This window comes from Pecten maximus, chromosome 2, assembly GCF_902652985.1.
Source record: "Pecten maximus chromosome 2, xPecMax1.1, whole genome shotgun sequence".
Classification (NCBI taxonomy): domain Eukaryota; kingdom Metazoa; phylum Mollusca; class Bivalvia; order Pectinida; family Pectinidae; genus Pecten; species Pecten maximus.
The window spans coordinates 39,634,525-39,650,044 of NC_047016.1; the positions used below are offsets into that span (position 1 = coordinate 39,634,525).

Consider the following 15,520-nt stretch of genomic DNA (forward strand, 5'->3'; position numbering starts at 1 on the left):
AAATATATCTAACAAGGGATATATTTAAGTTATGTTATTGAAGATAAACTATCGTTTTATAGGGTTTACACATTTACGACAAATGTATGTGAAATTGGATTACCAAAATTATCTTGGTTTTCCAAGTTTGAATTGAATAAAAATGTGAATACTAAGGTTGATAAAAAACACATTTCATTGCATAATGAAGACAATGTTTTTAACACTGTCAAGTTTTTACAGGGGTGGGGGAGGGTGGCCTTTTTACACAACATGATCTCTGCTTGTCACTTCCCATTTTCACAAGTCGCTTCCCATTTTCTCATTTCTATACCAAAATTTGGTAGATGAAGAAAGATGTATTGTAATATGTTGACTTGATATTAACAAGTCTCCAACAACATTACTTCATACTTTCATCAGGATGAATCAGAGATTGTATTTTGGTATCCTGGTTCATGTATGAACTAATTTGAAAGCAGAGTCATTGTGGAATTGTGTTGGTATGGTTAAGACAATGCACGTAAATAAAATAGTAAGTAAAAACAATTGGCATGATGTGAAAAAGCAAAGCAATCGTCTGTTCAGTGATGTACTGTTTAATTTGTAAAGCACAAAATTATCCCAGCAAATGTCCGTTGCCATGGGTATGGGCAAGTGAGTTCAGTACCTGTAACACAAACAAATAAATGGAAACAAACTGTATTATAAAGTGGTAATAATTACCTAATTCTGTTTGTAAATACAATTAAAATGTGTTGTAGGATGATATTTTACTTGATAAATTATATCAAACTGTATAGATTAATATTTTCGTAAAACAGCTTCCTGAACAAACCATAAGAGTCGGGATAGAATAATATTAAAAAATGTTGTTCACTTTCGGGTCTCTTCTTGGTGTAGCTAGGCAAAATGTATATGGATGGGATGCATTATAGACCTCTCTCTCTCTCTCTCTCTCTCTCTCTCTTTCTCTTTCTCTCGTTCCTCTACCCCCCCACCCCACTTTTTTTTTTTTTTTTTCTTTTTTTTTTTTCAGATGTAAATTGTGGATGTTTTGTTATACAAGAATAAATGGTAGTTATGCCAGTGCTAGACTTCTAAATACCTATATAGCTTCCTCAGTAACAGCCTTTTCGTTGTTGCTATCCGGAATGTACATTACATATTTCATATTTTCATAGCACCATTAAATTATATAGCAGCTCAAATTATTTTAAACATTCAAAGCAGTTTCCTGTGATTATTTGGCATCAAATGTTTGTTAAGATAAGTGACCTTCACCCACACTAGGATATACTGGTCAAGTTTGCTGAAATGTTAACACAACTTATCAAAGAGTCATTGGGTATCGTGTCCTATAGCTACCCCGATTGGGGGGGTCAAATACTTGTGAACTTTAGATATTTTTGAAGTAAAAAATGTATTTCATTATAAAATATAAGTATCATTTTGTCAGTACAATTGAAAACAAATGTGAATCTGTTTTAAATTAAAATCATCAATCATACTCACGTTGGTCCAAAAGGTGTAAAATTCCGCTTTCGTTATGAATGCGTCGCCTAAAATACAAGAATTATGTGAATAATTAGAAACATAAGCTTTAAATGTTATCTATAAGGTTTTTTTTCAAAGGCTTTTATGAACAATGTTGATAAAGAAATTATTTAACAATTTTTCATTTAATAATTGAACATTGTTCATAATTACACTCATATGCCAAATACATGTCAACACTTTTCATTTTTTGTCTTTATTTAGATCTACCTGGTAATGAATTTTCATATTTTTCCTTTGAGTTTTCTTGAATTTAGTCCGAATCATTTTTGCAAAAATTTGTATCTGTCGCCTTCATCTCGTCATATTGGCATTGTTTCCCGTTTCAGTTGTTTTTTTAGTCGAGCAAAATTTTGGTGAAAGGGGCAGACAAAAAGAAAATGACGGCAGAATGACGTCATAAAATGTTGGCGTTGCCGAAAAATAATGGCAACATGTAGATCTATATATTTTTACTGGAATTGGAAAACAAGATTAGAGCTTATGCATGTACATGTATCTACAAATAAACGTATTTTATTGAAGTTTAAATATAGGAAATGTTTTAGACGTAAGTTTACCGTCGGCGTCCATGCGGTTGTAGAGGGCTTCAGTATCGTACAGTGTTAGGTGATGGTCTCCATTGGCGTCAAACGTGTCAAAGAGCCCGTGAGTGAACTCCGTAAGGTCAGGGGCGTTCTTGGTGGCGGCTGTTACGTACTCATGGCGAGTAATGGTGCCATCTTCTACATAGATCAAACATTATACGGAATAAATACAAGTTTAAATGACTACACGTAAATTATTCAACATTTTTGTGCAATTCTTTGAGACTATTGGATAGTAGGTTTTGTTGAATTTCAATAAGTTCGCCGTTACTTATAGCAAGTTATTGTTGTAGCAGAAAAGCATTAAGGCCGTCAAAAGCATCTTCGCTAGCCAAGGCTTCTGAAGCCTTGGCTAGCGAAGATGGTCGAAAGTGTCAAATGCTTTTCCACTACTACAACAGCTAGCCGCTACCTGGCTGCGATGACGTAGCTCTGGACGACGAACGGACAATTTCTGACAGATGGTCGTGTAGGCAGGGTATAGATATTCGTTCAAGCCGCTGCTCGGTCGTTGGTCTAGAACTCTGGATATTCTTATGGACATTGGCACGTAATTTACGTTTTAAAGAATAACCAATGTAAAGATGCACACGATTGATAAAATCATGAATATTTTTACGTTTGGTCAGTATATATCATCACTCAACGATTCCTAGGGGGACGAACAACTGTATGATGTTAATCATTTCAATATATCGCACACCTTATTTTAATTGTATCGAAATGTGGGCATGTATTTAATACAGTATTCATACTGAAAAGTTCAACAAACCAAGCCTCACTCTCAAAATTCACAAAATTCAAACGTCACGTAACAAACGAGAAGAGGGTCCAACCAAACCTGGAGTTGTTCAAGGAGAGAAGAAGCGAGAATTATTTTCACAGCTTGCAAATATTTTCTGTACTAAAACACCTATTACTAAACCTACTCGCATGAACATTGACCCCATTTTGTATTTCAACCTCACAAAAAGATGAAAGTGCTTTCACTGAATTGGCAGACGACACTCGTCGGAGATAATTCTATTGTAGAGCAATCAACCTTGGATATCCGACGATGCTGTAAAGGTCGAAACTAACCCCCAACCCCCACCCGAAAAACTTATCCTCATAGAGAAAATACATAGGCCTATATGTCCACGCGATTGAACTCTTAACTAAAAAAATGAGGAAATAACTTCTCTTTCAGCAAAATAACTAAAAATGGAATGACCAGGGAAGTGTGTAGCGTCGTGTGAAAATGGCCGCCGTGCAACAAATACAGAAAACAAAATTGGAAGAAACGAACTACAATTTGTATTTTAAGAATTTCACAACAGAACAAAACGTAACCACAATGTAAACGAGTATCTCTAAAGAGAAATACAATGACGATGATGAAACTGCATGAAAACAATGATGCGAGATGAAGCGCAAAACGAACGGTTCATTCAGTCGACTATATCTCATTTTATAGAATCACGAAACAAATTCGAAATTCTAAAAGAATGATAACAGCCAAGGTCACATAAATGGGTTCCCTGAAGTTATAACAAGGCAAAGGAAATTATTGGCACACGACAGCTTACTTAATGGAATCGATAACAGATGACAAAAAAAAAACAGATACCAAAAAAAGGACTTTGATCTGTGCTTGAAGCACAACCAGGTAGAACGTTGTATTACCTTTTTTGCCGATTAAAGCTGTTAAGCATATCACATAAATCCTTAGATATTTATCAATTCAGTTCAATTTCTTTATTGGCCGTAGGCCTTGTCGATACAAATTTGCCAACCTGCATACGCTCAGAACAGAATGCTACAACATTATACATGAACAAGGTACATATATCTTCATAATGAAAAAACAAAAAACAAAAAAAACTGAATCACGAAATTACATATCCAAAGAATGGTTTAACAATATGCATGAAAAATAATGACATCTCGTCCCAATTGAACTAACTTGAAAATTTATCTTCCCTGTATATTGTTGAATGTGGAAGTCTTAGCAAGTGTAATGCCGAAACAAATGTGGCCAACATACGGACTCGTTTACTAGATTTGGTTGAAGTGCAACCATCTTTAGGTCACTCAGAAACCAATGAACTTAAGCGTCGAAATTAGCAGCCTATCACTAGATTCATCATCGTCACGGTTAATTGCACTAGTGCACTTTGCTTGTATAGGCAAAGGAAAGAGAACAAACAAGGGAGAATTCGATGTTTACATTAATTGTTCTTTTTTATGACTTTCGGTTTTTGTCTCATAATGATTGTCAGGAAATGGTTGATCAACCATTTCCCGTCAATCATTATGAGACAAAAACCAAAAGCGACGATGTTGTACTTTGTATTGAGAGGCATATCCGAGAATAAGGAGAGAGATTTGTAACATTACTGGATATATATATAAATAATAATGTTTTGTCGTGGATGTCTTGTTAGGTGATAATATAGATCACCTATATATGCATATCAAACGCAGTTTCATGAAAAGGCCATGGACGTCCTAGTACAATAGGTTGTTCCTCGTTTGAGCAACATGAGATGACAATATCTGGGAAATATCTTCTAGGAAAGTAGACCAGTTTTGCTTCCATGGATACGTACTGTTGGTGTCGGCGAACACGAAGAAGTCGTGGAGCTCTACTCTGCTGAAATGAGTTGTGTCGTAATCATAGTTGACATTTGTCCACAGCTCGTCTACGTAGTGAGTGTAGGCTGCTGCTGTCTGTTCATGGTGGTGACCGTGATTGTGGGTGTTGGCGCTAAAATAGAACAAAATAAATAAATAAAATAAATAAACAGATAGATAAAGTAAACAATAATGTGACCGTGATTTTGGGTATTAGCGCTAACATAGAACAAAATAAATAAATAGATAAATAAAATAAATTAATTAATTAATAGATAAAGTAAACAATATTATGACCGTGACTGTGGGTATTAAAGCTAACATATAACAAAACATAAATAACTAAATAGAAAGTAAACAATGTTGTGACCGTGACTGTGGGTATTAGCGCTTACATAGAACAAAATAAATGAATAAATAAATAAAGTAAACAATATTATGACTATGATTGTGGGTATTAGCGCAAACATAGAACGAAACATAAATAAATAAATAGATAGATAAAGTAAACAATATTGTGACCGTGATTGAGCGCTAACATAGAACAAAACATAAATAAATAAAAAAAAAAAATAAGATAAAAAAAAATCGTGGTTATTTTAGGTGTTTGTGTAACATTAGAAAGCAAAAACATATTGTGACCACGATAATGGTTGTTTGTAGCATCAAATTTGCTTTGCTTGTACATTGTTTTAAATATATTTTCTCTATACGTCTAAATTTGCGAAGAGAAATAAAATAAATTTTCAAAGTTGCATGTTAGCATGGATCACGATGGTGACCCCGATATGGTTATGGCGCCAATATACATTTGTAGTACAAAAAATAAAAACATGCTGGTGACCGTGAGTATAGTTGAGCCGCGAACATATATTTGTACTACAAGAAATAAAACCACGATGGTGAACGTAATTCTGGAATAATATCGAGACGTATTACCATCGCTGAAATAAACATTGAATAATTCCATTTTAATGTTATAGCAGGGGTCAAATACGTGTAAAGGACTCCTTTTGAACAACCAAGATACCATGGCCATAGAATTGGGCCAATAGCATACTGTGATAAAGGACTAGTATTAGACACATGAATGATCTTGACCCTCTTTAAGATAGAAGTTAGGGGTCAAATTAATCCATGGTAGTTATGCTTATAATATTTCGGCGATGAAGAGCTGTCATATTCGACTAACCTGACTATGACGCAATTTCAAAATCGCAAGGGGTCAAATTTGTTGAAACAATCGCTTCCGATAAAGCAAGAGGCATATAGGCTCATTTGGCAATAAAATGGAATAAATCGATGCATTTAAGCTATGATGTGAAAAAATATTGTATTTACAATTACACATGAATTTTTCAAATCGGTAATGTAAATTGAAAACAATTTCAATAGCGCCGCGTACATGCAAATGTATCATTGTTATAGATAGGAATTCTGTGAGTTGATATATATATATACATTGTACCGAAAGTTAATTCCCATTGTGTTAATTCAGATATACATTCCTTACCACAGAACTGAAGGAAAACACAGTGCCAGAAGGAGAAGTGGTGACATGGCCATGTTGGAATTAAGTCATAAGATAGAATTATCTTATCTACCAACACCCCGTGTTAGACGTGTCATTGTTATAGATAAGAATTCTCTGAGCTGATATATATAGCAGGAGTAAATTCTCATCAGTCACTCTTATATAATATTCAGCTGAAGTTTCCCTTTAATCTTGATGTGTAACATTGTACAATGACACTCGTGTCATCAAGTCCTGACTGTTATTGTCTAAGTTTAGATGGAATATATCTTATCATTTGTTCAGACCAATGATAATTTACCTGTAATAAATCTTTTCATTTGTTCAGACCAATGATGATTTACCTGTAATATGTCTTTTCATTTGTTCAGACCAATTATGATTTACCTGTAATATATACATGTACATGTATTTTCATTTGTTCAGACCAATGATGATTTACCTGGAATATATCTTTTCATTTGTTCAGACCAATGATGATTTACCTGAAATATATCTTTTCATTTGTTCAGACCAATGATGATTTACCTGAAATATATCTTTTCAATTGTTCAGCAATGATGATTTACCTGGAATATATCTTTTCATTTGTTCAGACCAATGCTGATTTACCTCGAATAAATATTTTCATTTGTTTAGACCAATGATGATTTACCTGAAATATATCTTTTCATTTGTTCAGACCAATGATGATTTACCTGAAATATATCTTTTCAATTGTTCAGCAATGATGATTTACCTGAAATATATCTCTTCATTTGTTCAGACCAATGATAATTCATCTGGAATATAACTTTTCATTTGTTCAGACAAATGATGATTTACCTGGAATATAACTTTTCATTTGTTCAGACCATTGCTGATTTACCTATTGATTTTCCTTATGGATTTACACACTTCTGGTTCCTAGCATCACTGACGAGTGTTGGAAGGACGAAACAGAGTTTGATGCAATTCTATAATTAATGAAGTTTAAATGTAAATGTGTTGTTCAATTAAGAGTTGTTTGTAACAACATTTTAACATCCTCGTGTAATTACTTGTGTGATGGTTGTAATCATTTTTATGATTGTTGTAATTTCTATCATTGGAATCTGATTGAAAGAAATTGTATTATAGGTATTTTGTATCTTCCCAGTAAAATCTGACATTGCTTTGACCAAGTTCCAGATTTTGGTCGTCTCCTTTGATAAATTCTATAGGCCCTTAATATCACTGTCGAGTCCTAGAATCTAAGACCAAACAGCTGTATGGTACAGTACTATTCGTTTTAGCTCTATTGTGTCTAACTCTCTTTTGAAAGGTGCTACATTATATATGTAATATCTGGTGTGGCTTTTGTACAATCCTTTACCGGAAATCATTATCTCGTGAACATATTTTTTCTTAGAGGAAAATGTTTTCATTTTTTTTTCCATTTTAACTTTTTATTATCTATAAGGTCAGGACCAAAAATCTACCATTCTTGTAGGCAATATATAGACAAAGGTCTGAAGAGCATGAACACACAATGATATATTACTTATACATGTAGATAAAGTGAATACTGTATGAAGATAGGTGTTGATGAATCATTGTAGACGCATGGTGATTCAACATGGCCTCTGTAATAACCACGCACTTGTGACTGTCTCCATATTGAACCGATTAACCCTCTATGTTTATTTCCACGTTAAGTGGATTTTATAAGTGTTCATGGTGATATTGATTTGTATACGTAATCCAGACATATGAGTAGTTATACTGGGATGTTCACATAGTATTTTCCTGTTGTCAATGACATATGTATAGATGAGTTTGAGTACAAATCCAAACCGAGCAAGGTTCCAAAATCCAAATCTATAATTATTTATCGACATACTTTGTTTATTATTTCATGTCGAAAGCGACGTAAATTTCGGTCTATCTCGAAGAAATGATATCAGGTTTCTTAAATATATAATTATATAGTAATAATTTAGTCTCGCATAAGACTAAATATATTATATACAACAGTTACATATATACTTGTATAACTTTTGATTATTGAGAAACTGAGAGGCTGTAGCTTTGCCTTTATTTCTGAAATTACGATGGTGCTTTTCCTTTAGGTTTGTTGACTGGTATTGTGAGAGTGTTGCCATCGTGTTGCCATCGTCTTGACATAATATAACGGCCCTTATTATACTTAATATGATGGTATGTGATTATGAAATAGTTAATATGCTATAGTAGAAAAGCATTACATGTTATCTATATTGGAGTAGATGATGTTATATGGTGTTGACTTTCCTGTTTGTAATCCGCTATGGGAAAGGGTTATACATGATCTTCGGATCTTTTTGTATATATTGTATACATGAATGGTCAAAATTTGTCTCAATATAGTCTTGGCCTAATAGATAATGACAAGTTAAAATGGAGAAATCATTTCCTATCAGAAAAAAAAAATGACAATGGGGTAATCATATAAGCAATTTTGAAAATACGTGTAAATTGAGTTAGGTACAGCAGAACCAACCTAATCAATCTGCATCATACAGTCGTTTCGTCCTTCTTGGACTCTTCATTGACATCGGAGGCGACAAAATTAAAAACAAAACAAAAACAAAACAACAACAAAACAACAACAAAAACAGTAGAACGTAAGGCCATAATCTGGATTTGGGGTGTAAAAGGCAATAAATTATTGTATGTCCAATGTGTGTATTTTGAACCGCCTCACTATTCAAACGTGAGAAGCGGGTTACAGCAAACCTCGGACTGAAAGGTCAACCCTGCAGTGTCTACCACCTTCAAAAGCTTTTTTCTTCAAAACATCCAACAACATTTTGTCTAATGGCATATCCACATAGTCATATAAAACATAAATATATAAATATTCAAAATGATTTATTGATAAATTGTTTTCTTTGTCACACGAGAGTGAATTACAAATGCTTTTTATAATTCATTAGTTAAACAGAAAAGCAAATCTGGAAATAAATATTCAAATGTACTGTATCTATTACATATACACAAACTATAATGTTACCAAACACAATATACGTCTCACTCCTTAAGTGTCTGTACATGTGGTTGATGGCCAGTACTTGTCCAGTTGTGACTCTTGTATATGTAAACGAAACACAATTAGAAATTGTCCAGTTTACTACAGAGAATAAAAAGATGCTGGAGAATGTGATAATGGTGTAATTGAAAGATAGGAACTACTCTATCTGTCGTCTGTGGAAATGTCCACCTTGTACGTCAAGTACCCTCGTCAGATAAAGACCGAAGCGTCCTGGCCGAAACATTTCGAAAGATAAAATGAAAATGTTTCGCAGATTGTGCGATCTCATAAACATTTCTAGCCTATTTATTGTATACATGTTATATGTACTGATGAGCTGTAAAACTTAATCAATAAAATGAATAAAACACATTCTACAAGTGTCGGTACACATAAGTTGTTGACGTCTTCACTCCTGCGCGAATTATTTGACACTGGAGGATCTACTTATAAAGTGAGATGGTTAGGTGTGTAGTGCTGGTATAGGCAATCTCAAATTACATTTGACATTACGGTATATATCTTGTAGTGAGGTCTGGATTTAAAAACTTGATATGATGAGAAAGAGTCACAATTGTGATATCTAGAACCTCTGGTGTCTATAATCTGTAAAGACGTGGTTTTCTACATTATCTTATCATTATTTAATGGATTTGCTTCTATTCTTCACTAGTGGTACACAAAAAAGCAAAGACCGATGTTGCTATCAAAAATGGAAAGTTCATGCCCAGATAAAAACTGACTAGTATCAAACAGTTTAGTATCAAGAACTCTCCTAAAGGGACATTGGAAACGATATAAATTAACTAGCTTCACAACAATGGATAAGTGACGTGAATTGGATGTGTAGCTGTCCATCTTCTTTGCTTTTCTTCCTTTGTAATCATTATAAATATACTGTGTCGCTGTCACAATCTTTGTAATATATATTAGCGGAGAGGGCTTTTATAACTTATTAAAAACTTGTGTCCAATCTAATTGTGCATAAACAATGAAATACATGTATGTTCAAATCAAATCAACAATTATCTGAAAAAGAAAGAGAAGCTATATAGATATAGATACACAGGTCGGCAAGCTTGAACTTCGAAACTTAAACATTCATATTGTTCGTGATATTCCAATATTTAAAACAAAACAATTAACCATTGAGTTGAGGATTTTGGTGGAGATGTATAAACAAATAGGCTGTTGATTGTTTACAAACGATATGCACACATATATAAATAATAAGACTGGCCTTAACCCTAGCAACCAGAATATTTGAGTTATTTCTTGTGCATCTAGTGGTATCATCATACTTGATCGTGACGGTTCTGTTGCTGTGAAACTACGATCGAACGTTAACGTCTTCGCTTGAAGATTAAAAGGGAAGAGGTTAAACTTTCAGTATAAGGATTAAATATCGGGACACACAACGTATCTTTCCTGTAAAAAAGGCAAAATAAACCAGAAAAGCAGGCATGATGTATCAAGCAATAGTTAGTTCACTACATGTACCATGTTATTGAGAGTATAATGCGTTCGGTATGTAGACCTGTGGCTGAGATGCCGATTTGGTCTAATTGAACGTCCACATACTTTCTGTGCAAAAATGGCATAAAGGTCCACGCATGCGCGTCTGAATTTCGTATCAAGAAATCCGTATATAAATGGGTTTAGACAACTTCGGAGATACGGGGATCTGTGGCCTAGTCTTACAAACACATATCCAAACTTGCTTTTATCTATATTAGCGAATGTCAGAAGGAATGTTATGGTGGCCGGAAGTAAACATAGCAGACACACTATCGCTATTATATAACACATCTTGACCACAGTGTTATTTCGTTGTTGTCGCCGTTCCCGTTTTTCTGACAAAAACACATCATGGTTGACATTTGAAGAAATTCTGTTGTAGAAAACAGAATTACAAACTCGTTTGTTCTCGGAACGATGTTCACTTTGTTCAGTTGAGGTCGTCTGATAATTCGATGCGTCAAAATTTGAATCTAATGTTCCAAGAAGTCTCTTTGACGATTTACAACTACCAGTAAGGTCGACCTGTGGTTTCCTGGTAATCTGATTTCGAGTCAAGGTTGTTATCTCTTCAGAATATTTTTCGGTGGCATGGTAACTTTGAGAAGTGTCACTATGAACTCCCAGGTGTAAACCAGATATATCCTCGCCTGAACGATGAAATTCATCACTGGTCATATAATGATTTTCTTCGTCTTTATTTTCATCGTTGATTTTTGAAATCACAAACTCACCAGTTTCATAATTGTCAGGGTAAACATCGTCCGGCATTGAAGCGATGGAAGTCACAGCATCTTTTCTTTTTCTAGCATTTGCAATTTCTCGTCGATCTCTGCTTGTTTGACTACAAGTTGCCATGCCACTGTCGATATCGGAAACACTGTATTTTCTGTCGCTGACATCAAACTGGTATTCCAAATGATCAGAATTTCTAGTGTGAAACACACTACGTGGCTGGTTTTCAGACACGAAGTTGCTCTCATCCGAGGAAGTGGACGTTGGCGACGGAGATGGGTGGAATGAAGGGTCAGCTTTCATTTTTAGTAAATCAGCTTTGGAAAATGTCTCCTTACGAGAAATCCGTCGCCGTATGGCAGCAGGGATGAATAGTTTACTGTTACGTTGACGAAGATACTTTCCAAGTTGAAAATAAATACCAATAACGGCCGTGGATGCCACGTAAAGCACACACACAAAGAAGTATATGACAATCTTTGGAACGACAGAGTCTTTGTAAGATTGATCAATGCCACACTTATGAAGAGTGACGTTGAATGACACAATTTCCACATCCTCCATGCCCATCATGACGGGAACAGGTGTGAGAGCCAAGGCCAGTACCAAGACCAGAATTCCACAGAGTAATCTCCCTTCGCGGTACCGAATTTGGCGGTAAGTTGGTTTACACACCTTTCTATATCGATCGATAGCTATGACCAATGTCACGGCCACAGCGGAAAAGGTCACAAGTTGTCCCAAATAATGCTTCATTTTACATCCAGTGGAATTGTAGACGGAGTATGGATGCATGAAATAGGTGACATCCATTGGCATGACAGTGATGCAGTTCAAAAGGTCAAGGACTGCCAGCCACACGATACAGCCTTTGAAGGTCGTCTTGGTCTTCAAACGACAGGTGTAGACTAAGACTACGTGAAAGTTTCCAATTAAACCAAAGATACATATAAGCGTTACCACAGATACTAAAAGCAAGTTCTGTTGGTCGTGTTGACGGTCAAAAAACTCCAACGCGGGCGTATACTCCGCCATTACAAATTATTTCGTCCAGCCGTTGGTATTATGTATTCAAAATATATTGAAGTGTTATATATAAGTTACAAAGTTCTGACTATCTTTTACACAGTCCATTGGTCTAGCGAGAGAAGCAAGTGTAAGTACACCAGTAGGACACATTTTATAGACCGGGAATAAAGATACGGAAGTTGCGCTCCTCAATCTAGATGATGTCTTTCCGTAGGCGTGATTTAAAACAACCCGCTTATTGTGTTACTCTTACGCGTAGTGTTAATATGTTGAAGTAGTTTAGTAGATAGGGATACTAGCATTGTAGTGTCCTACTAAGATCTTTCCTCAATAAATGACCTATTTGAGTCAATGGCCTAAAGATAATTCTTCCAATGTTTCAATAATTCTTATTTCATTATATTTTTTGTATGTATAAATGAGCCGTAAACTACGAATGTGAAATTAGTCATGTTAATCTGGAACCATGGGATTAATGATATTTTGTCATAAGTGAATATAATATTGTTCTCGTTGATAAGCTGATTATCCGGAGGTTATACAGATTATGTCGAATCATTCTCAAAAGCCTGTTTTGACCGTTTAACATCTAAAGATGGGAATACTTATTTTCCTTCACAAATACAGGACACTGTCTTGACCTTCTCACGTTCATCATCACAGCATTATCATTTTTTGATATTCTACTCACATCAACTAATACCGTCTCTGAATTATCTTAACGTCCACGTCTAAAATGTCTCAAACTGTTGTTTTATCCGGTTTCGGGGTTGACTACAACTTTTTCCTGACTATATACTGTAGCTCTAACGAGATATGTACTTAATCCACTTTTTTCTTCTTCTAAACGGACGCTTGATTACAAGGATAGTATATACTTATCTAGGTTTTTTCATATTCTCACATATCGAAAAATAATTCCATGAAAATATCTTGTCCTCCAGAGAAAGGACGTGTGAGGATTCTGTTAGTGTTATTTCTTACCATGTAATTGATCGCCTAGAATTCGTCTAACAGATCATCGAGAAGCGTATAATATGAACGATGAATACCCTGTACGGTATTTAGAGTCTGGGGGAAACCTGTACTTTAAAGCACAGCACAGGTTCTTGTGGACACGAGTGTAATGATTTTTTTTTTTTTTTTTTTTAAATTTTGTTTTTGTTTTTGGGAAGGGGGTTGTTTATTATTATCACTACTATATTACTGTATTACCGGGGCGGTATTATCTGTATTATCATTATGTGAAATGTCAGAATATTTAGCTTATTGCTTGGTTTCCAAGATAATACCTGGAATATCTGATATATAAAGTATAACAGGACAAACCGACGGACGGACACCATGATGACAATAGGACACCTATTAGTTTGTGCCATTTTTCATTGTCCAATGTAGTATAGAAACAACAAAGTTCTTTGATTGTCTTAATCATAAGTTGTATCCCTTTCAACAACCGTTATTATTTTATCCTCTCGCAACAAGTCATCGAGAACAGAGAGGGTTCGACCATGTATGTACGTAACAAAACGACAACCTCATTCTACTGACTTCATGAATGGTGTCCCCGACACTTCAGGGAGAAAAAGGTTGGCACTGCTAACAGCGACATCATATTTTTTTTACTCCGGGTGGTTGAAACACAAATTTGTACAAGAGATGACAGTTGTGAGTTAGTGAATGAATTTGCGTTTAAATCTCCTGGGATCGAAATCGAGGTCACTTTAGTCTCTTACTATAAACAGATTTCCATCGTCCACGCTCTACCAAATTCATTAATAATCAAAAATATACAAGTTGTTTTGTTACTTCCAACTCTTTCTTACAACTATCATCTCTTGTTATGATATTAAGCATTGTTTTCCCGAGGTACATTCTGATAAGACAATGCTAACCATCTTTTGTTTGGTATTGGTCAATGTTGAATAATGAGGGAACTTATATCACTTGAGAAGCTTTGTTACTAAATAGTATACAAATTACATGTTAATTAATTAATTAATGTTAATGTGAATTAATTCTGATTGTAAAAATAACAAACACATTTTGATCAGATTAGACAAGTTTCAATGTTTGATAAAGTCATACATATTACATATAATTTCAGAACATATTAATTTGCAAAAAAGTAACAAATATTGTGTGATTTCCCAACATCCATTAGACAGTAATAAGAAAGGACAATGTTTTATGTACTCACAATAATGTTGGATGGTTAAGTCAAGTTGGTGAATCGTCCCAAAGCATCTGTTCTGTGCTTATTCCATTAATACTATGTAACGATATTTTGTATAATATGAAAGCTACAATCCATTCTTTCCCATTCCAGCATAACAGAACTTTTACGGACGGCTTTCACACATAAACCATATTCATCATAATGAGAGTGACCAATGTGAAAATGATCTTGATATTTTTTTTTAAAATCAATTTTTAGAAAAGGGAGACAATTCAAATAGGATTACAACACTTAGCCTTAGCAACTATTTAATTGGATATTTAAATTTCATTTTAAAATGATATATCGCTTTCAAGCCAAAACTCTTTAAAAAAACAAAATGGCTACAATGTGGACATACAGTAGCTAATTACAAATTTAATATTGCTTGTGAGCCACAACAGTTACAGATATTTTCTATGCAAAAGCAATTCAAGGAAGGGAGATACAAAATAAGAACCATCGATGACTGCACCAAATGCTTGGTTTTTGAAGTTTATGTTTAAAGGTGGGAGTTTCACTGTCAATGATTTTAAAATTTGTATACAAAATGAAAAAGAAAATGAGTTCAGTAGGCAAATTCGCTATCTCTTACACCCCAGAAATTTAGCAATAATATACTGATTACATTATAATATTATTCACAACCTGTCCAAAAATGTTTTCTTTTTGTAATGTTGTGCAGCTTGTTAGAAATGGTATAACCAGAACAATCA

At 34.4% G+C, this 15,520-nt stretch overlaps 2 protein-coding genes across 2 annotated transcripts; both read right to left on the minus strand.

Moving 5' to 3' along the window:
* Positions 1–562: 562 nt before the first annotated feature.
* LOC117322050 lies at positions 563–6,385 on the minus strand. The gene is made up of 5 exons (XM_033876778.1): positions 6,253–6,385; positions 4,715–4,872; positions 2,097–2,261; positions 1,495–1,541; positions 563–649 (listed from the first exon to the last, which is right to left on the minus strand). Exons 1-5 carry the CDS (start codon positions 6,303–6,305, stop codon positions 599–601), a joined length of 474 nt encoding a protein of 157 aa, XP_033732669.1. The 5' UTR covers positions 6,306–6,385; the 3' UTR covers positions 563–598.
* Positions 6,386–9,129: 2,744 nt separating this feature from the next.
* LOC117322051 (dopamine D2-like receptor) lies at positions 9,130–12,724 on the minus strand. Its single transcript, XM_033876779.1, has one exon. It carries the CDS (start codon positions 12,590–12,592, stop codon positions 10,787–10,789), a length of 1,806 nt encoding a protein of 601 aa, XP_033732670.1. The 5' UTR covers positions 12,593–12,724; the 3' UTR covers positions 9,130–10,786.
* Between the last annotated feature and the right edge of the window lie 2,796 nt (positions 12,725–15,520).